Here is a 21,676-nt window from a genome sequence, read left to right as displayed (position 1 = left end):
ATGCCTTCTGCATTTCTCACAAGTTTGCTAGGCCGACGAGCCTCAATAGAGAATATAGAAACGATGAAATCCCTCGAACCTCCATTGAGAGACATGAGGACTCTGCTGTCTTTGTTTCGAGATAAATCCTCAGAACCATGACAGACGGATACGGTCAATACTGTGGTTGGGACACTCACCACAATAGTTTTCAATATCCAACAACACTTGCAAGACTTGGGCCACCCGATTATGAAATAAATTGTCAATCAATGTCCCTTGATCCTCTACTCTGGGTATTTCTCCTTGTTACACCACAAGTGCTCTAACCCGAGTGAAATCATCAAGGCTAACATAACCTCGTCAGTCAGAACAAGAAACTTTGCAATACGGCTCCCCCTCAAGCTCCCAAGTGAAGGGGGCACCCACAGCATCCGAAGTAGCTGGGACTCAACTTTCACCTGCAGCGGGAAATAACGCTTCGAAAGTCTCCCCATCTCCAAAAACCGTTCGAGCCCAAACGAGGCGTTCACAGGGGCGGGGCCAAATTGCGAAATCTCCACCAGCAGCCGACAAGTCAGAAAAGCGCAGGCAGCAAAACCGTATCTCTCAAATAGCCTTCCGTCAACGTAGCAAAATGACCCTCATGGCCCTGCAAGAGGAGCTCGACCAATCAATCTTAGTGAATGATGTGCTGTACGGTACTATAGAAGCATTTTTGGAGAAGACGGAGAACCTGAAGAGGTCTATTGAGGATGTCCTGGCGTCTAGGTTCAAGAGGTCGCGCAGCGAGTCTCAAGCCCAGTTGTGATGGAAAGGGTAGGTTATGGGATTAATGGATAGAGCAGGCGACGATGGAGGGTGGACAGACTTTGAAGCAATGGGTTTCTGAGATACTCTCTGCAGTTTCCAGCTGATACCATGCCGGAAAATATTTGGGTTTACAGGACTGGTGCGCAATACTTGTGTTGGCGTATTCTTTTGTCTTGGTTTTCTTATAACGAACTCAGTTATTTTTATTCTCAGTCACAGCTTGACACAGCACTACTCATATAGATTTGTCGAGTGATGGTCAGTGTCGCCCCGCCCTCGCCCCCCTCTGTTCCTGGATTACTCAAGGAACTGTCATGTTATTATCTAAACGCCGCTAACCAGCTCTATATTATACCCATCACTTGATGACAAATCGAGCATAACACCCTCGTTCTAGTTCTTAACTTGTTTTTTAAGGTTAAATATACTAAGTGGCTTACAGTAGACTTATTAAAGGCCGGTGAATCTTGGGGAGTGAACGTAAAGAGAGGAAATCATGAAGATCACGTGGTCAAACGCACCCCTTCCTTTCTGTTGGAAATGGGTGCCTAGGGCTGGCAGTGGCAATTCAGCTAAACAGGGGGTTTCAGGGATAATAGGGGTTATTTGGGTGTCTATAAATAGGTTTTAGATCACCGTAGAATGGACCGTCGTCATCGGAGAACCATTGCACGTGACCTTTTGCGTTGCCTTCTCAACACTTACCTACGAAGGCCGCGCGCTGTGTTCTTCAGCTCCGAACCTAGGCCTTTCAGCTATACACCACACGCTCTCCAAGAGCAACTCTTGGGGGTCTCCCTCTCACGTATACTCTGGTGGCCATCCCAACCGGCGGGGAAGGTTCACAGTTACCAGCCTATTGGCACGTTCGCTCATACTAGAAATGCATTCTGGGGTCTGCACATTATGTACTATAATTCCATAGCTTAGCACCTCCTCATATCCTTCGGGAGGTCACAGGATAACGAGTTTCACTGGTACTCTGGTACTCCGCTGGACGTAAATAGCTATCAATCAATCAATCAACCTACGAAGGCCGCCGTTAAAAGTCTGGATATTACAGGGCATATCCCTGTAGTACAGGGACTAAGTCGCTAAATCCACAGGGACTTATAGGCCACTTTAGCGAGTGTTAGGCTATTACGACGTGGCGTGGTATGTGTGCAAATCAACAAAGACTCTTCCAGGCGCCTTATAATAAGGCTGGAAGCCTATAATTTTAGTGACTTTCAGTATGCGACTGAGAAGATTACAGGGTATTATAGCGCTTGGACTCTGTAATCTCTAGACTTTTGACCGCGACCGTCGTACACACTTATCAAATGAAGTGTGAATTTGAGTAGTTTCAAAAGGTATGTGCGCAATCACAAGAACTTTAAGGCGAGAGCCGGGACTACAAGTTTGTTCCTATTTAGATAGCTCTAATTATAGCTTTATTGGTTTGGGGAGGGCGTCAATTTGAGGAAAATGAGGCGTCGACTTACTGGCTGCGGAAAGTGAGGCGAGCAAGCGAGACATGGCCCGCAGTGTGGGAAAAGAGTAGAGTAGAGTAAAGTAGTGAACCCTACTTATATTCTACTCAAATATATTTCTCACTACTCATACTGTGGTGGGGATTTCTCCCCTGGTCACATGGTTCTGTCATGTGACCTCCGAACATCTGCAGTCCGCAGTCCGCATATATTACCCCTCTTTCCTTCTCTGTTATAGAAACAAACCAACCTTCACTCATTAATTTCACGTCTCACTCGTACGTCGTGATCTCATGCTGTGGAAGCCTATTCAACTCTATATATTACTACTTGTTTTATATCCCTATTATAATACTCTAATTAATTACTCTAGAATATTCTAGAGGAGTTGAGTAATATGCACATAATGCTATATGTAGTATTTCACGTAATAAGCTAGCCTAATTTAGTAAGGCTTTAGGGCAACCCAGGCCTAGTACTAGTATTTTACTTAATTAAGTAATAGCGAGGCTTAGTAAATAAAATAAACTTTAATAATACCTTTAGGCTTCTTTAGCTACCAGGGAGAAATCCTTTTCTCAAAGTATTCTTATTATATCTAAATTACGTAATAGACTTAAATATTACTTTTCTTTTATAAAAAACTAATACTTTTCCTTAAAACATTTTTTATATAATATTTTTTCTCTTTTTCCTAGCTTTTTAAATAAGATATTATTTCAAAAGCATTCTTATTAAGTCTTTTTAAGTAGCCTTATATAAGTTTTAGTTTAGCTTATATAGTATTACTAAATAGGTATCTTATTTTATTTATTAATAATTAAATAAATAATAATTTACCAGATTTATATAACTAGCACGTGACTACTTTACGCTACTCAAGCACCACATTACGCTACTCAAACTCTACTCCACTCTACTCTACTCAAGACTACTCTAGAGTAGCTTGAGTAGCTTGAGTAGTTTTTTCCCCACACTGGAGATCTGCTTGAAAGCGGTGAAGTATCGTTGGTAGAGGGACTCCCAGGAAGAGCTTTGGCGCTGAAAGCTCTGCAAAACTGCTCTAGGGGAAAACAACGCCCTCTTCATGCTTGCTTAATTTTATGCCTCCTTTTGATGGCGGGAAATTGACTATTTCTTTCCTCCATTTGATCCACCGAGCACGTGTAGTTCTTTCACAACAAGCTTCAACGCTTTCATAGATATCAGACTCCCACCATTCAGCGATCATGATTCTGACGAGACGCAATTAGATCAATATTAGCTTCCCGGAGCTTTTTGAGGATAGAGCTTTGGCCATGCAGGATCAGGTACGTGGGTATCGATTCCAACAACATCGCCGATCTAATGCACAAGCAGCATCATGGGGTACGGTTGGGTGGCAAGGCACATGACAATCCTCTTCGTCCAGGAGACGTGATGAACGCGGAGCCAACACAAAGTCTCCCTCAAAATGAAAGTGTCTCTGGTCTTTGTGAACAATGCCAATGTCTTGTGGCTTGGCACCAAGATCCATGCCGGCACATAGGCGACGAGACCACGCTGCCGATATATCCTACAGAGCACCTCATCTTGAATGATGAGACGAAGTAGAAGACCTTGTCATCAAGCTGTCATAATTTACCTATTTTGGTGTTGTTTATTTCATAAAATACGTCCGTTTCAGGTTTCTTATATTGCGGCACTACTTACGTCCATTCAAGAAGTTGGAGAAAGGCTAACATGTTGCTTTGCGTGTTTCCAGGAGCTATTACTCGTAGGGCGATCTGGAATCATGTGCAACCTGAGTTCGACCAACGTTTGAATACCATTCTCACATGAGCAGCGCCGCCTTGCTCAGGGTCAGCTCAGGGTCGGCTCACCTTAAGCTCAGGTCTGCTCAGGCCTGCTCAGGCTTAGCGCAGCTAAAAATAGCCTTATTAGAGATTATCAACTTTTAATAAGGCGCTTAAAAAGTCCCCTCCACCCCAATAAGGATCGCATATATATCACTGCTAATATATAACAATAGATCAAGAGACTTTGGATCTATAAGGATATTTTTGTTAATACCTTTTGAGAATCATTTTTTCTTCTTATTTTATCTTCTCTCTTATATTTCTAGCCTCTATATAGCAGGACGCCAGTCGAACATACTAATCTCATAGTTTCAATCATCGATGATTATGATCTCATCATTCACACAATCATTGGTAGCCTTGAACCTTTTCTCGCTTTCCCAAATCTCATCCCCATCTGTAGCCTCGAATGGCCGTTTCAGGAAGTTGCCAGTCTCTACCAGCGGAGGTATACACGAAGGTGATGTAGGTCCTGGTGAAGGAGATGGAGATAGCGACCGAGTGTGTTGTCGCGAAGGGTTTCCACATATCGGTTTAGGCTTAGTTTCGAGAGCGGGTAATGTTACAGGATCTCTTGAAGTGAGCTGTTGTTTGATTTCGTCTTTCCACAATTTAGTAGCGTCCCATATGTACTTGGTGAACTTCCCCGTCCGCAATTTTTGGCATGTGTCCTTCCAAGAGTTTGGCTTGGGGTTGACCAAGTAGACCAAGTCACTCTCAAGCAGTTTCCGCAAAGTCTGTTCTAGCAGCTTTTTGCTCGGAGGCTCCATCTGACCGGGAACGACATACAAGCAAAGATGTAAAGGTGACTCGTTCGACCTTTTATCGTATATATGCGATGCTGCTAGGACATACTGCTCGTCTTGCCTAGGTTCGCAATTAGGAAAGTGTGCTGCGACAGTCGAATCGGTGGAGTTATCAGTCAGCGAACTCATTTGCTGAGAGAATCGAATGTATGGCTGTGTTGGCTCTTCAGAACCCTTCTTGCACCAATCATACACCTGATCTATGACCTCACTTGCCGTTGTATCCGAGTCCCATTTGAAGCCTTTGTCATCAAACCAGCATCGACTTTGGTCTGCAAACTCAAAAGTAGGGCTAAGGCGTGAGGATGAAACACCAGCTACAGGGCGTAGTTCCTGCCTTTGTGAAGCTAAAGCTGATGCGAGGTTTTGTTGCACTGTCTGATTTTTCAAGACAGTCAGCAAGGTTTCTGCGTTATCCTTCCCTAAGATCTTGGCACGTTTGATGGCGACTGGGATCGACTTTCGTCCATGGTACTGGCGGAGTAGGTTCAACGCTTCTTCATCAAACGCAAGACAAGATATGACCCTCTTCAGCTCCCAGTTTCCAGCAAAGGATGCATGATAGTTGATTGTCGTGAAAAAGTGTTTTTCTGGGACATCTTGGCATTGACGCCGTCTGGCTCTGTTAGTCCAAATTTCTTCCATCCTCCCAAGTACATCTTCTGATACCAGAACATGGTTAACGTTTAAGACATTCTCTGCGTTTCTAGCAAGCTTCTTAGGACTGCGTCCTTTCGGTAGGGTTGAGAATAGTGCATCAACATTCTCTTTGGTAATGCAGAGGCATCGGAACAAGGACTCGACAATACATCCTGGGCGGAAAACGCCTAATGATGAATCATAAGTCGCCCACTTAATGAGGCTGAGTTCCTCCTCCAGCATCACCTCTGTAGTGTCCTCGACGGCGGCACCCCAAGTCTCAATATCCTTTCTTTGTTTTTTCCTGCCAAGTGAGAAAACATCGCTGTCGGTATCAGCCGTGGTGAAGCCATTGTCGTGGACTCGGCCCTTGTCTTGAGTAGGATTCGCAAGCATCGGCGCATCGCTAGCTGGGAAATTATTGAAGGCCTAAATACATCGCGGGCCCAGTCGTATATGTAGTCAATGATGAGAAGTAGTTGCAGCGCACTGTCTCCGTCGTTCAATTGGCCGCTCCAGAGGTTGACAATTTCCTACTTAAATTAGCAATGCCATTGAACGGATGTAATTCAACCGTATGCTTACATATAAATGCTCGTCAGACTTTTCAGAGATATAACATGCGGATAGTCGCCAGCCCTCTCCTCTGTAAGCAATATACCATAGGAGTGGCCCTCCGTACTCCAGTGTCATTTGAGACTTCGCTTGTAGATCTTCCTGTATTTTAAGCATCTTCGAAATTGGCTGTGCAGTTTGTATATTGCAGGCATCAAATGAGGCGCCATATCTTGATTTGGCCTCGATGACTAGAAAGGGAAAGAGAAGAGCGTTTCCTTTATGATTTAAAACTGTACTTTCCACCGTTTCCCATAAAGTCTTAAGTGCGGGATCATCTCCTAGTTGACCAGCCATCAGATCATGTTGGGCAAACCGGCGACTGAGGCTGTTTGTTTCCTGGAACCCGAGAATTCGATCAGGCCGCCTGTTCTTGAGGTGCTCCTCGGACCGGTTCTCAGAGAAATCAAACGACATCATTTCATCCGCTCTGGTTGAAAATATTGTGTCGGTCTCCTTCCTGCAAGGATAGCGCAACGTTAGCATGAGATAGACAATGCCTTAAGTTAGTTGCTAAAAACTTACAAATTCGATAGTCTCAGCGCCTCAGGACACTGACATGGTCGGCGGTTTCCCCGCCGAGTATCTAGATTCCTTTTGATAGCACCTGGACACTCCACTACTACTTCTACTTCTGGCCTCCACAGTCTTTTACCACAGGATATGCTTTGTATGTCAGAACATGAGATACCTGCTTCGACAGCGCAGCTTACCAATCGATAGCCAGATAAAAACGACGCAAGACATCCTGTTCCAATCGCAGTCGCGTGTCCATTTCGACAGGCGCATCGTCGATAAGAGTTGCTGCAATTCTAACAATCTCCCTTGCACGTTTTGTTGTTTCGCCTCTCCAGAGAAGTTGATGAGATGAGGTGGAAAGGTCGCCCATGGGGAAGGTCAAGATGTCGAATTTTTGGAAAGATCTGACCTGCTGAAACGTATTGAAAAGGTGCGTTGGCCATTGATCTGGAAGGATAGTTGTTTTGAAAACTATGCCCAGTTCTCTTTGGAGTCGCTTTTCCTCTCTCTCTTTGCTCATTATAATCAACATTGAGATGATAGTGTGCTTTGATTGGAAAGACGAGGTCAACCAAGAATTTAGACACGTTCATCGAAGGCATCGGGAAGATATGTAGATATGGAAGCTTGACCCCAGTTCCAAAGCTTTGCATTGTAATTAATTATTTACAGGGTATGGAGATCTTGAGACACGAACAAAACTTCTCTGCATTATCATCCGTGCAGGTGTTGCAGGTTATAGCACCAGGCCAGGGGGAGCAGGCTACTTTCCTTCTGACAAGTTAGCGTATTTCGCAGCGGGCATGTTTGCAATTCCTACAGTTGACAAGAAAGGCAGGTGTGTTGAAAAGCCACAGGAGGCTGCAGTGCATGCGAAGCAAGGAATGACAGGGTCGTGGAACCTCCGTGTTTGGGCAGCTTTCAGCAGACAAAAATTGGCGAAAAAGGTCATTCCCCAAGCTTACCTCGTTGGCCGCGTCTAGTAAACCGAGGCCACATCTTCTTTGGTAAATTAAGGTTGCAAGGGAGCCAAAATGGGATCTGTGCCTGGAGACAAGCGAGGAAAGTGTAACCGAGCATCAGAGGAGCCAGAACGAGCCCCTCTAGGAGCTAAAATGGCCTCTCAGTGCATGCTCAGTCTTACTTAGCGTGTGCTTAGGCAGTGCTCAGGAATACTCACCCTCGGCTTAAGCTTGCTCACCATAGCTCAGGCTAAAGCAGCAGCAGCAGCTCAGGTCCAGGGACGGAAATGGAAAGTGTCGTGAGAACATTTCCATTGAGTATCGCTGATATAACAGCCATGTTTCAGGGCTTAGGGTATAAATACCAATACCTAAAGATACCGTACCTTTTAATTTCTAACCTCGTTTCTATCAGTGTTGGTAGAGACTATTGATAAGTATGGCATAGAGGCGAGGACAGACACCGTAACAAAATCTCGATAGGTTTAAAGAGATGGCTATGTTAGGACCGTAGACACTACAAAATTCATATACAAACAAACCTGGAACCAATACCTGATTCTTAAACGGCCGGAAAATAATCTCCTACGGAGGCTCTGGCTGATTGAGCGGAATGCTCAAGCCACCAGGACGTATCTCAAGATGGAGCAGCGACTGCTTAAGTCTAAAGACGAAAATGTAGAATGCCATGAGAACATTTCCATGTGAGATTACCTGGTATGTCAACATCTGCGCATAGCCACGAGTGACCTGCTGGTCCCTACCTTGAAGGGCGTATGGAAAGGCTGCAATGCACCAGCACAAGGAATCGCAACTAAACTGAGGTATTTGAAACCCATTTAGGAAAAGCCGCGGTAAGAAGCCCATCGATCAGTCCTTCAAACTCGTCTTGCCTCCAAATCGCTCGTTAGCATACTGAAATCGTTGATTGTTGATGACGAAGCACAGAACGCTGTGGGAGAACCTGCCACCGAGAAATATTGCAGATGAGAATTGTTGTCATTTTCCATTTCATTGTCATTTTCGTCTCCTAACAGCAGGAATTAAGAACTACTCAAGTCAAGGCACACAACTTACTAAAAACTTCGAATGATGCTGAGGGTAGGTATTTCCTTGTCTGAGGGTGGATCTCTCAAACAGCAGTTAGATGGGCCAAGTCTCCTGCACGGATAGAAAGTTTCCTGCTCTTCTAGCTAGCTCTCCCCAAGGAAGCAGTTTTTATACCTGTCCGTGGAACTATACGCTCTTGGCTATGGCGGTGCGCTGTGAATGAGATATGCAGGACTTCTGTCCAGAGAGGGGGGGACATTGTCAGCAAATTTTACAGTATCAACAGGGATGCCAATCTCACCAAGAATCCCAGTCCTCTTCCGCAGCTGATGTATATAAAAACATGCAACGCACCATGAGCAGGGAATCAAAACCGACGGTCTGCGCCACATGTCCATGCAAGGAGAACCCATGGGGTAAATCCCATCGATCCAGTCATCGCCTTATCCCTCGCTGCCTCTTTATCGGGCAGGTAACTGTCAATTTATGATTAGAAACACAACAAATCGCCCAGTCACACCTACCATGGTATAGTATCACCAGATGAAAAATTGTTGCCAACTGCCATTCCACTGTCGTTCCCCCTTTATTCCCATTGTCCCGCCTGCAGAAAAAAACAACCAACCCAACCATGCAACCAAGCAAGCATTCTCAAGTCCCGTACCCAAAGCATGTTCAACCTAAACACTGCTTGTAGCGAACGGCTAGCCTATACGTGAGCTGTCATCGAATGCAGGGGAATACAAGGGAGTTTGAGGCTTGTGGGAGTGAAGCGGTCCGCGGATCGAACTCATGCAGACCCAAGCTCATCACTTCTGCTGAGCAAACAGAAAGCTGGTTGGAAGACTTTGAAGAGCTGAAGGGACTATGTGGGCCACATGCATATGCATATGCGAAGGGACTCTCGCTTAAGAGCCTCTCCAGCCTGGCACGGAGCGGGTTCACATGTCAAATGCATAATTGGTTATATCGATCGGGAAGGGGAACGTTCAATTGGCATAGTATTCATCAAGGGTATCTAGCTATCTCCTTCCGCCCTGTCTGCTTCAAGGATCATCCTCCGATTGCTCTCTCCTTGCTAGACTAAGCCATCTAGCAATCAAATCGGGTCACACATCTTTTCACACTTTCACTAGCATACAGTAACTTTTGTTGATTGAGATCAGAAACCATCGTGGTAGACCATTCCTTTCCAGCGGGTTTGTGGCTGAATTGGTTCGTAGAAGGTACAGGGTGAGAAGGCGAAGTAGTTGAAGAGGGGTTGAAAGAGAAGGGAGGTGATTAGAAGACGGTCCCGTCGGAGAGGATTGCGATTGGCGGGCATTGCGTATTTGGACGGGAGATTTCGGCCATTTCTCTGCCTCCCTGTTCTTTCCATTAGCACAAGACATCAAGATCAAAGGAGCAAGGGGAACAAACCTTCCAACTACCCGCCTCCAGCATTTGCGGCAGCGTCAACTGAAATCCCAGCACAGTATTCACCTCCTCCAACAGTAAATCCAGGAAGCCCACCGTGACAGCCCGCCACTCGATAATCACATCGTCATCAGGAGTAAACATTGGCACAACCTCAACCGTACTCCCCTTCTTCAAGCCTTCCTCTCTAAACCTCTGTAGCCCCCTCTCCTCATCGGCACTCTTCAGCGTCAGGACACCCGTATCGATAAATAACCCTCCATTCCTATATTCTGGGAGCCCGGTCATCAGCTCGGCGCCCGCGAAGTGGATATTCATTAGCTTGGACATCGGCTGCATGAGGGAATAGCAGAGCCATTGTGTCAGTTTGTGGAATGGGACAATCGTTTCCCAGGGTTGCGTTGCGGGGACAAGCGCGAGGAGGGTGAGTGGCCAGGCGTCCCCGAGGGAGGTCCCATCGAGGGTAGTGCGAGAGGGGGGCCAGATGGGTGCCAGGCCGTCGATGAGGACGGACCAGAGGGTTGGGAGGGAGACGATCGGGACGGAGGAAGCTTGGGTTGTGGGGTGGGAGAGGAGGTAATCTGAATGTGTCAGTTCTACTTTCAATGATATAGAGGGGGGAATTACCCAGTATATTTCCGGGCCTGCCATCTGCGCCAAAGAGAGTGTCGTTATTTAACGCATCTGCCAGTCTGATAAGAAGACTGGCGCGTCCTTCCAACCCTGACATTTGGTTCTGCTCTGTAACTTGTAGGCCAGCTACCATCTTCTCAACCGTCAATTCCTTCAATCCTGCCGCATCGACTTGATGTCTTTGCTGCTTATTACTGCTGAAAAGCCCATCCTTGAACATCTCGAAACTCGCAATGGCCAACCCCTCACTTCGTTTGTATATCCGACCATTCTGCTTGCTCTTGTACGACCACGCCGTTCCAGCCCCCGCATCGAGCAGCACAGAAACGAGGAAGAGGTCGATAAGCCGCCGGCATCGCTCCGAGGGATCTATCTCCTGTGGCCAGCTCGAAAGCAGTTCTGCGATTCGGTCTCGTCCTCCGGCGTTGAAGTGCTGCCAGCGGCCGTGAGGTGGGATGCTTGCATAATCAGGATCGAAATCGCGCTGCACAAGACCGACAATTAGCTTCGTTAATTAAGGTGGTACAGCAGGAATGCCACCTTGATAATTGACACGACGAATCTCGTGGTGTTGTCGAACTTGCTCATGTCGACATCGAAATGTTTCAATTGGTTTGCCTTCGCCTTCTCCAGCACCGGCAGACATCTCTCGCGCACGGCGCCAATGCCCCGCAGGTATCCTGCTGGGTCGACGTGTGGATCTGGCGCCCTGGGGAGGTTGATCTTGGGAATGGTAGGGGCAATTGGCTTCGCCATCTTCGAGAAACCCGGGGTTCCGGGCGTGACGGGGGATTTGAGTGATGATTGAGAGGACATGGAGCCGATGTCTGCGAGACTGGAAGAGTTCTTGCGCGAGCCGTCCGAGGTCGTGGAGCCAGACGTCTTCTTGCGAGAGAAGAGACCCATGGCGCGAGGCGACGTCGTGGTTCCGACTTATCGAGGAATGATGGGCGGGCTTATCGAGTCTGTGTGACTCGTGCTCGTGCTCGTCCACCTGTCAAGTTAGCCGGGCGGGCGGTCTGGAGCGATCCCGATTGGAGAACGGCGGCAGACACAATGGCAGATACAGGTCTCCGTGTGACTCGGCGGTGGTCGACTTAACGTTGGTCGAGATGTTTGGAGGGCTGGCAGCTGTGGGAAGGAGTTTGGAGGAGATGGGATGGGATGAACTTTGTTGTTGGAGTTGGATTGCTCGAGCCGCAGACCGCCAATGGGAGCGAGAGCTTCCTGACTCCCTCTCTTGCTGCAACCCACCAGCATCAACTCCCGGCCCAACTCAGGGGACGCGCTTCTATTGCCTTCGCCAGGGCCCTTGCTGGGCGCCAATACGCCAATCCAAAGATCCGCCAACAAAAGACCGGTGGGGTGGTTCTCTGCTGCGCGGAAGCGCGTTGAACTTTCCGCTGGCTCTGGCTTCCGGCTGTCAGCTTGATAGGGTTGGCTCGGCTTTGCTTTGCTGCACCTCTCCCCAGCGATGTGACGAGCGTAACCCAGTGGGAGATAATGGGCAGGGATTCAATGATGGCGGGTGCTTCCGATGTTACGTTCTGATGCAGGAACAGAACATCACTCCGAACATCCCTGGAGCAGTGTCGCTTCGACTCGGAGACTTCGAGAAAGAACCCAAGACACACGTCCGTTTGGGAGAGCCAACGTGGGAGGGAGGGTTTATGGGGAGGAAGATTCTCGACGAGGTGCTCGAGCGTGGCGGTGTGGGCAGCCCATGAAGCCAGAGGAGGTGGACAGCCGTTCTGGGAGGATAGCCGTGTCTTTATTTATGCGGGGGGCGACAGCCCTGGCGATCCTCGAAGCCTGTCAGAATCTGGCCCTCACGGTTCACGTCGCGATCCAGTTCGAGGACCCCGACTCGAGTGAGGTTTGCAAAACCAGCTCGGGGCGGGAGAGATGCGACCCCACGAGTCAGCGTCTACAAGACTACAACACGACACATCTTTCGCAACGAGCTTCCAACAGATGGGGTAGCCGTATCGAGATATTAAACAGATATGAGCTTCTACCTCACAGTCGGCTTTACCAGCCGCTGTGCCATCGTGCCATGCGAGCTGCCCCAGTCATGTGATGAGCTCGATGTTCCCAGGTCCATGGTATCCAGAAACGGGTTTTGCGCCGCGAGTCATTGAGTTTATCCGATGTGAGACGTTCCTGAAGAGGGAAGGAGGATGTAATTCCCGGGAGAGTGGTGTAACTTGCACTGACCTCGTCCGACTACGAACCTCATGCAATTCTGGAAGAATCCGACTTGCTCGGCAAGATAAGATCTTAGGCGTATTTGTTCGTTTGTTGACGCGCAAAACCTGCTCGAAAGTTGTTGAGCATTGTATTCTTATGGAAACGTCGAGATCCTTGGAACCTTGTGCTGACTTGTGAGATGACTGAATATGCCATGAATAGACGAGGTATGCAGCATGTTGCATGCATCACTTTGGCCTTTCCACATGTAGGCTATGGAAAATTGACGAGGAATGCAGCATGTTGCATGCATCACTTTGACCTTTCCACATGTAGGCTATGGAAAGGTGAGTCTTGAGAAGCATCAGGGCCAAGAACGAAATGTGGTCATGTGACCAACTCCTTCCGACCCGTCTTTGAAGCCTTTCCTCGCATTAGCTCACCGAAGATGGTTCTACCTCCCTCATGAGTACAGATTCGACCAGTCCTTGCTTGTTAAAGCTGGACATCAACAAAATCTAAACCCTCCCCCAACTCCTCCCAATGTCACATTCCCACCAATTTACGATTCCTTGCCTTCATCATCTTCATCCTCATCAAGCATTGAAAATTGAGAGCCTCTCTCCTTTCGTGCTTTATCCTGCTGTCCTTTGGAGACTCGGAGGGCTCCTGTCAAACAAAGCCCCAGAACCACGACATAAAATCCAACAATGAGAGGGACGAAGATCTCGCGTTGCTTGAAATAGCTGGGTATATGGTCCTGCGGTAATTCAGCAAATGGTACTATTGAGCTGAAAACGACTATTGAACCTACAAGGATCGTCTGAGAGAGGGCTGACATCTCACCTCTCGGGAGATTTGGGCGAAAAGCTCAAAAATTGGTGCTTCACAGTGCCGAGCCTTCTCGAGTACAAAGATTTTGAATAACAAGCCTATAACTCAGAAGAATGTGGCACAATTAAGATACAAGCCGATACAAAATGAGTGTACTGTGTTGGATGAAAGTGATGATTGAGGAAAGAGAAGTTTGGAAGAGAGACACGTGATGGCTTAATAACCGCGCGTTAAACTACTCGTACGGTCGCCACTTCCAGACTTGACGCAACTTGATATGCCAGCGAAACGCCCAAAGGGAGGAACCATACAGGACGAGCATCACTTGCCACTCTTCATATTTACGACCTTCAATGCCTTTTACGACAACTCCGACTAACATTAAATGCATAAATTTCATATATTTTCTGCGTCAAGATGGATGATTTGAGCGGTCTAGACTGGTCTGCGACTCCGAACACAACTACAAACAGAGCACCGCAGGGCACAGGGAATTATTACCCAGCATTAAAGCCCACGCCCCCTCCTCAACTGTCAGGTCGAAGCACGCCAATATCTGCGCAAGGCTCTGGCGCTCCGAAGCCCTCTCCGTTTGCGCCGCCCAAATCGTCAACACCAGACAGCTTCTCGAATCTGGTATCTTTTGGATCCTCGAAACCCAACACTCTTACACTACAAGAACAACAGGCAAAGCTGCAGGCAGAGAAGAGGAAACAAGAAGAGCTGAGGAGAAAGCAATATGAATCACAGTTTGGCGGCTCTCAGGCTTGGGAAGGGCTGGGGAATAGAGGACAATTTGCTGTAACCTCACGAAGTACCACTCCTGCGACTCGACCTTTACCTCCGAACTTCGCCCGTGCTTCGTCCCCAGCTATAAATGGCAACTCGACACCTGCGAACGATGACGACGACGATCTGTTTGCAGCATTCAATGCGGATACCAAGGTTGATAATGCAAGCTACTACCCTCCTCCTTCCGTGCCTAGCAATGGCAGAAATACACCAAGATTTGGCACAAGCAAGCCTCCAGATTTGACTAAGCCGCAAGCTTGGGAACAATCTGGATCATTGGGGGCAGATCTGGGAGATGATGATGACCCTTTTGGACTTGGGCAAATGAAGCAAGGCAGCTCTGTGCCTGCCCCCATACCAAGTATTAATGACGACGACGACGACTTTTTGGGAGACTTAGGGAAGCCGGTGGAGGAGGTCAGGAGGCCAAGTACAGCTATCCAACGAGAGGTTATGCCGGAGCCAACCTCCGATCAGGAATCGGATGATCTTTGGGATAAAGCGGTGGCAGAGCTTGTAGATATGGGCTTCTCGGCGGAGCAGTCGCGGCGAGCTTTGACGGAAAGTGGTTCGGGTCTTGATATTCAAGCTGCCGTGGGATGGATCTTGAATGATGCACACAGGCAGGCGAAGCAAAAACAACAAGGCAAAGATTCAAGCCGAAATGGCTCAGCTTCAAATGGGGAACGGAGGGATATGTCTAGAGATGGACCAAGGCGAGAGAATACTCGCGCTTGGATGAGAGAGGAAGATCGAGATCGGTTACAGCCTCGACGGGAAGAGAATAATTCACCAAGCGGGGATGGAGATATTCCGAAAACTGCAGCGGCTGTAGGAAGTAATTTTCTTAAGACTGCAAACTCGTTATGGAAGACATCACAGAAGAAGGTTCAAAAGGCAGTTGCTGAATTCCAGCAAGAGGGGGAAGATTCCAGCCAGCCGAAATGGATGCGAGAGGCAGCTGAAAGAGAACAAGCGGAGAGAAGAGCAGCTGCGGAAGGACGTGGTCGACGTCCGCAAGAAAAGGTTCCCGAGGTCACCGATGAAGCTCTTATGCTTGAGGGTGGCGGTCGACCTCCACCAAGGAAAGCAAGAGCCCCTGAACCACGATTTACACCGTCAAGCTCGGACTCTTCACGTGATCAGTCACCAGCTATGCCAAGACCACCGCCAGAACGAGCAGCTGCTCCTCGATGGCAACAGACAGCCCCCGATCCACGTTCCAGGGTAAGTAAACAGATTATTGAAGAACAATCTGCGCAGGCATACGTCAGTCCAGCCCGCCGAAAGAAAGCAACACCGCAACCCGCCCCTCCACAGCCCGGGCCGGATCTTCTCTTTTCCTCAGCCCCATCAAGACCCGCTCAACCTGCTCGAATGTCTCCAAATCCGTCACCAGGCCCTTCTAAACCGTCAACTCCAATCCCGACCCGACCTAAAGCACCACCCCGGAAAATCCCACATCTCTCCACATCTGCAAGGGATCAATCAACCAAACATCGCTTGGCGGGCACGGAACACTTCAAACGCGGGGACTACGCGGCCGCACACCAGTCTTACTCGTCATCGCTCTCTTCCCTCCCTGATCGTCACCCAATAACTATAATCCTCCTCTGCAACCGGGCCCTCACTGGTCTCAAAACTGGCGTCCCTAAATCCGCTGTCACGGACGCGGATACAGCCCTCGAACTCATCGGACTCTCGCGAGGCGATGGCGAGACCATCGATCTTGGCCCGGGCGAAGGCAGTGGTAATAAAGAGATGAAGGAATTCTACGGCAAAGCACTGATGCGGAAAGCTGAAGCTTTGGAGCAGATGGAGCGATGGAAGGATGCTGGTGATGTATGGAAGCTGTGTGTGGAGCATGGAGTTGGAGCTTCAAATGCCATACAAGGGAGGCAGAGATGCGAGAAAGCTCTTGCTCTGAAACTACCTGCTTCACGAACTGTTACACCCCGTCCAGCCCCTAAGCCCAAACCCAAATCAGCGCTTGCAGATCTCAGCGGTGCCGGTGCAGGAGAAGACTCCGAGGCTGTGAAAAGGTTAAGGGCGCAGCATAAAGAGGCGGAGAGAGCGGACGACGAGAAATTCGCTCTTAGTGATAAAGTCGAGGGAAGAATTAGTCAGTGGAGAGATGGCAAGAGGGATAATTTGCGCGCGTTGATTGGCAGTTTGGATAGTGTTATGTGGGAGGGAGCCGGGTGGAAGAGGGTCGGGATGCATGAGCTGGTGCAGAATAACAAGGTGAAGATTAATTATATGAAGGCTATTGGGAAGACGCATCCAGATAAGGTACGTTTATGCTTTGCCCCTACTTGCAGGCGAGTTGAGTTTGGGTTGGACGAAGGGAAAGGGCATAAAGGCTAATGGGAAACAGTTGCCGCAAGATGCGAGTACAGAGGTGCGCATGATTGCCGCGCTGGTGTTCGCGACGCTGAACGAGAGTTGGGATAAGTTTAAGCAGCAGAATGGGATGTAGATACCAACACCAATTAGAAAGAGAACAACCAACTTTTTAAGTCCTTCCGGGCCTAAAAGTTGTCTACATCTTGGTCCTTGAAGAAGCTTCCCAAGGATAATCTAAGCCTGGATCGCTACCACGAGGCAGTACGAATGGCACCCATTGTCCCGCGTCCAAATCTACTCCTCAAGTAGGGCTGAATGAAAAGTACTCGGGAAGGTGAAGGAATCTGCAGGCTTTATAGGGTGTTCACTTCTGGAATTCAACTCGGGAAAGTTTCTCCTGTGGATGAGGATTTTGTGCAAGTTTTGCATTGCCGGATCATCACGTGAGGTGATGGCTTTATGTATTAAGCAAACCCCAGCAATTGGGAAGCTGTTATTGAGCAAGTCCTGCCTCATCTACTGTTTCGAGAGAATTATTTCTTTTATGCAAGATGCAAGCAGACTTTGAGTCACTGCAAGTATCCCAATCGCCTTAGTGTGGTAAAGATCGGGAAAACGCGGTCGTTATAACGCATCATTGCAACTGCTTTAGATACAATCATAGTATTCGAAGAAGGCCAAGGCTGCGGCATGGTCCTGGGGATCTTGGCTTGTCATTGTTTGTGTTTGGCATTCCATGAATACGACAGGGGTGCTTCTTTGTAAGAGCAAGTGATTGGGGTCTTCCTTTAGCTTTTGTTGCTATTGTCAATTTATATTTGTTGTCATTTGGCCTAGCTCCCTTTTGGCTTTATATTAGGAATTTCATTGCCCAGAATGTCCCTTCAAAGTCATTGAGTGTGTACGAGATTTGCGAGTTGCCAGCCACCTTCACCACGTTCATTGTTCTTGATAGTTCGGGAACATTGGCATTGTGTCCCGAACTTGCTGGATGTCCTAATATATATGGAGCATTGAAAGCTGGCGTGGCACAATTGCAATGTGGAGGATACTTCTCAAGTCTTGTAAATGTTTCCAATCGTGAAAGTACAATTGATGGCAGTTGCCAAAATCATAATTTCTAGAGGACCATAGTTCATTGTTCCAGTTACTAAAGTACAAAGTGATTTTCTTCAATAACTCTGTTATTCGATGTTTCTATACCAAGTCACCAAGTCGCACAGGATGCCAAGTCTCCTAGTGGACTGTCCCTCGACAGTTGATAGAATCGAAGCTGCTCCCGTCTCATGAGAAGGGCTAATAACAAACAAGAATTCTGTTCCGTCCTTCGAGACCAATTGCCCGATCCAAATATCCTGCAATCTCTCTCCGGGAAAGAAACTTAGGAGTTCGTCCCAAATTTGCTCCCCATACGGAGAACAGTCCATAACGTCAATACTATTCCTACACCAGTTTCGTCAACACAACACACCTTCCCCTCTTCGGCATCCAGCAATCACTACTCACCCAGGAATCGTATTCCTTCAACTAGGAAATTGGGAAAGCCCATGCGTGCCTGCGGTAGTCCACTCAGGATTACACCAAATGAATATCTTTCAGGTCATCTCTAGGTTCCCTACTATCCTCCTCTCGCTTACGTCCACCTACCTTATCAGTCCACATTTCTCCATCCATCATCCCGTATACGAATGCGGGCCCAATCACTTGGTACGAAATTGAGTCTATCTGGCGAAGTATCATCGGGGCTCTAACTCCGGGGATGAGAGCAACAAGGTCTCCTTTGCTGACAGCAAGTGGTGCTGTTCCAATGTGTCCATTTCGTGTCCAGAAGAATGCATTCCCAACTGCCATACTGCAAAGCCGATCAAATGTCTCTGCCAGACCAAGGGATACAATCATCAGGACCAATTTTACTTCAGGAAGATAAGCCAGGTTTCTTAATCCAGGAGTCTCGAGAAATAATCTGCGGATGGATGAGCTTTTCATTGCAAGTCGGTACAATGAATCGAATGAGTCTTGTCCAATTCCATCCTCGCAGGCCATCCAAAGAAGTCGGATAATCTCTGTTTGTTGTTGAACCTCGATTCGTGATGCGATGCCCGGGATCTGACAGATTACGCAAGTTATCGCATCTGGGGTTGGATGGTCTCTTGGATGTAGCATTTGCGTAGGGCTCAGTTTCAAAGCAGCCTGTATCCAACTTTGAAGCACGTGCACTGTATCGATGAGCCATCTCAAATCTCTATCCATATCAGAGATTCTGGACTCGTTCGGCCGAACGTGTTGAAATATTCGCCCCTCAACTACGCCTACGATCTTCGCTTTGGTGACTAGAATCAGATCCTCGGATTTCAGCTCAAACATTCCATTCGAGCCATCTGCCGAGAGCCCTCTTGGCCCCTTGGTTTCTTCTGATGCTCCGAATCGCTTGAAGTTCATTTCCCAGCGTGCCATGGTGTGATTGAAGTCCGGTACCCACGAGGGAATGGAACCCCGCCACGGCAACCCGTTGACAAGTTCAAGTAGACGGATAGATTTTTGGTGTCTCATCAATGCAACGCATGCTTTCCAATAAACCACGTCGCAGTCTAGAGCATAGTCCGGCTTTGGGAGCTGAACTCCCAGCCTCTGCATCAAGCCGTAAATGGCGAAGATCTTATCGACTGGTACGGAAGCTAAACATCTCGTCAGACGTGTGAACACGTCCATGATATCTCGTTTCACGTCCGGAATCCCCCATTTGTCTCCTTGGTACTTTTCTTTCGTCGTCTTTTGTACCCAATGGCGGATTGTCTGCCTAGCCAACAGTAGTTGGGTCCCAACTTCATTCTCTCTGCTTATCAATTCCCCAGATAAGTTCTTGGCATTCTTAGTGTAAAGCCAATCATTCAACTCGAACATGAATTTATCATAGTCCGTTGATTTTCGAGCAGTTAATAAGATGACTCGCCGTGCTAGAGCCACCTCCTGCAAAGTCCACACCCTTTCAAACCACGAAATTGGATATAAATCAGGAAGGCTGATATCTGACTTTTCTGTATTTCATTAGAAAAAATTATCAGCAGTTGCAAGAGCTTTTCGAATACGTACCCTCCCATATTAGGCCTATTTTATGCTGCAGTTTTGGGCCGTGAAAAACGAGTTCGCCCATGTCCCATCCTGGTGTTGCCTTCACTGTTGCATGTTCCTTGAACACGAGCCTTAACGGCTTTTCCAGAACGCCGACGATGTGATGTAGCTTGGCAAATTGGACAAGTTTATTGCCTGTTGGGTGTACTCCCAGCCAGACAATTACTTGCTTTGCTTTGCTGTAGACATCGCCCATAAGCTCGACCTGTAAACTCTTCTCTGCTACAGAGTTCTGATTGATGCATATCTGGTCGATCCACAACATCCTCGATTTTCGCTTTAGCCGCAAGCGCTCCAGGGCCGCTCGACAAGTTGCACTAATGAGGAAACTCTCTCCTTCGCATAAAATGTTTTGATCAAGTGGTTGACCCTCCCAAGAGTACGACAGAGCTTCAAACTCTGCAGGGTCATCCAGTGAAACCTCGAGAAGCTTGATGGCGACCGCCTCGTGACTTTTTCGTGATGGAAATAGTTCCAGAATCCGTATCGAACGCGTCGCTTGGAGAGGATGGTAGATGTACATCTTCAAGTAAGTAGTTTGCGACTCATGTGGGTTTGCTGAAGGTAAAAACGAAGAGTGATGTTTATTTGCAAACGGACAGGTGACTCAGTGTCCCAGATCAGCGACAAGCAACCTTGGAACTAGGTAGCCGAGGCTGTGTTGTCACGTGCTTCGCCCCCCTATTAGTCACTTGCCCACTCCTCGGCTCTCGGCAGGCTCTGTGCTTCATGTGATCCTTCTTGCTCGCAGTGTTTAGTTTCACCAACATCTCATTACTAGCTCTCCAAACTATTACAATCTACAACGGCATCTGATATAGGCCCCCTTCTCAACTTCTGTAAGTTTGTGCGTTCGGTCTGTGGTTCCGCCAAGATTGATTTATGGCTCTTTTTACACGCAAGTTTCCATTTCAAACTAGGCAGCAGGTAGAGAGAATGGAATGCATGACGGTGAGCGAGTGTAATGCTCGAATTTCCAATTTATGAGGGTTATGATGGAATAATGAACCGAGAAAGACACTCACAATTTCAGATTAATTCTAGTTCACCCAATCTCCGACGTTCATTTTTGAAGTGAGGGCATGTGTTCCATCACAATGTGCTTACCTCTGAATTCAAGGGGCTGAATTTGGGAGGCAGGTAAAACCACAATATGTATTCCGGAATCAACTCTTGATGCATTACACATCAATTGGTCATGCATTTTGAGTGTGCTTTGCGGAGGGACCACCCGAGTAGTGCTAAACTGGCAAGCTCTCTGTCGACTTTCGCTTTCACAGATTCATTTCGCAGTCCCCATCACTAACCATGGTCTATCTTGTGAGATTACTCAAATGAACAGGTATAATGGTTTTCATTCTATAGCTAGCCATCCAACCAGTGCTTGAGTTGTCAATGTACTGACCACGCAGGATTGGCAATTGATACTTGGGGATTTATCCCCGGCAAGACAGAACATTCTGCAAGAACTCAAATTATCCTTATTTGTCTACGAGTCAGTAAATCTGACGATTAAAAGCCAGTAAATACCCGAGTGAGATAGAACATGGGACAAGCTCCTCGTTCTGAGATTTCAAGTTTTCTCTGGTTAAGCGAGTACACCGAAACCACCGATAATGGGCACTTTCGTTTTAGTGCGGCAT

At 47.7% G+C, this 21,676-nt stretch overlaps 8 protein-coding genes across 8 annotated transcripts; 3 read left to right on the top strand and 5 right to left on the bottom strand.

Moving 5' to 3' along the window:
* The first annotated feature begins 64 nt into the window (after positions 1-64).
* On the top strand, positions 65-1,062 carry K444DRAFT_394561 (uncharacterized protein). Its single transcript, XM_024872473.1, has 2 exons — positions 65-275; positions 347-1,062. The coding sequence occupies exons 1-2, from the start codon at positions 138-140 to the stop codon at positions 788-790; spliced, it is 582 nt and encodes a 193-aa protein (XP_024737419.1). The 5' UTR covers positions 65-137; the 3' UTR covers positions 791-1,062.
* Positions 1,063-4,413: 3,351 nt separating this feature from the next.
* Positions 4,414-7,201, bottom strand: K444DRAFT_629456 (uncharacterized protein; the record flags this gene model as incomplete). The annotated part of the gene is made up of 5 exons (XM_024883054.1): positions 4,414-5,957; positions 6,038-6,080; positions 6,133-6,353; positions 6,402-6,622; positions 6,876-7,201. The coding sequence occupies 5 exons, from the start codon at positions 7,199-7,201 to the stop codon at positions 4,414-4,416; spliced, it is 2,355 nt and encodes a 784-aa protein (XP_024737418.1).
* A 2,773-nt stretch (positions 7,202-9,974) lies between these two features.
* On the bottom strand, positions 9,975-11,498 carry K444DRAFT_528584 (DUF1688-domain-containing protein; the record flags this gene model as incomplete). The annotated part of the gene is made up of 4 exons (XM_024874738.1): positions 9,975-10,058; positions 10,113-10,690; positions 10,737-11,226; positions 11,283-11,498. 4 exons carry the CDS (start codon positions 11,496-11,498, stop codon positions 9,975-9,977), a joined length of 1,368 nt encoding a protein of 455 aa, XP_024737417.1.
* Positions 11,403-12,642, top strand: K444DRAFT_394513 (uncharacterized protein). Its single transcript, XM_024872472.1, has 2 exons — positions 11,403-11,685; positions 11,798-12,642. The coding sequence occupies exons 1-2, from the start codon at positions 11,557-11,559 to the stop codon at positions 12,467-12,469; spliced, it is 801 nt and encodes a 266-aa protein (XP_024737416.1). The 5' UTR covers positions 11,403-11,556; the 3' UTR covers positions 12,470-12,642.
* Positions 12,643-13,242: 600 nt separating this feature from the next.
* K444DRAFT_612658 (uncharacterized protein) lies at positions 13,243-13,816 on the bottom strand. Its single transcript, XM_024880180.1, has 2 exons — positions 13,747-13,816; positions 13,243-13,692 (listed from the first exon to the last, which is right to left on the bottom strand). Exons 1-2 carry the CDS (start codon positions 13,771-13,773, stop codon positions 13,495-13,497), a joined length of 225 nt encoding a protein of 74 aa, XP_024737415.1. The 5' UTR covers positions 13,774-13,816; the 3' UTR covers positions 13,243-13,494.
* A 367-nt stretch (positions 13,817-14,183) lies between these two features.
* K444DRAFT_528522 (uncharacterized protein) lies at positions 14,184-17,037 on the top strand (the record flags this gene model as incomplete). The annotated part of the gene is made up of 2 exons (XM_024874730.1): positions 14,184-16,850; positions 16,936-17,037. The coding sequence occupies 2 exons, from the start codon at positions 14,184-14,186 to the stop codon at positions 17,035-17,037; spliced, it is 2,769 nt and encodes a 922-aa protein (XP_024737414.1).
* Positions 17,038-18,295: 1,258 nt separating this feature from the next.
* Positions 18,296-18,999, bottom strand: K444DRAFT_612655 (uncharacterized protein). The gene has a single exon (XM_024880179.1). The coding sequence runs from the start codon at positions 18,945-18,947 to the stop codon at positions 18,480-18,482; it is 468 nt and encodes a 155-aa protein (XP_024737413.1). The 5' UTR covers positions 18,948-18,999; the 3' UTR covers positions 18,296-18,479.
* A 1,182-nt stretch (positions 19,000-20,181) lies between these two features.
* Positions 20,182-20,526, bottom strand: K444DRAFT_471610 (HET-domain-containing protein; the record flags this gene model as incomplete). The annotated part of the gene is made up of 1 exon (XM_024872883.1): positions 20,182-20,526. A coding segment is annotated over one exon (345 nt), but the record flags the coding sequence as incomplete, so codon positions are not given.
* Positions 20,527-21,676: the final 1,150 nt, after the last annotated feature.

Source organism: Hyaloscypha bicolor, assembly GCF_002865645.1.
Source record: "Hyaloscypha bicolor E unplaced genomic scaffold K444scaffold_60, whole genome shotgun sequence".
NCBI classification, from domain to species: domain Eukaryota; kingdom Fungi; phylum Ascomycota; class Leotiomycetes; order Helotiales; family Hyaloscyphaceae; genus Hyaloscypha; species Hyaloscypha bicolor.
This window is presented reverse-complemented; position numbering and strand designations above follow the sequence as displayed.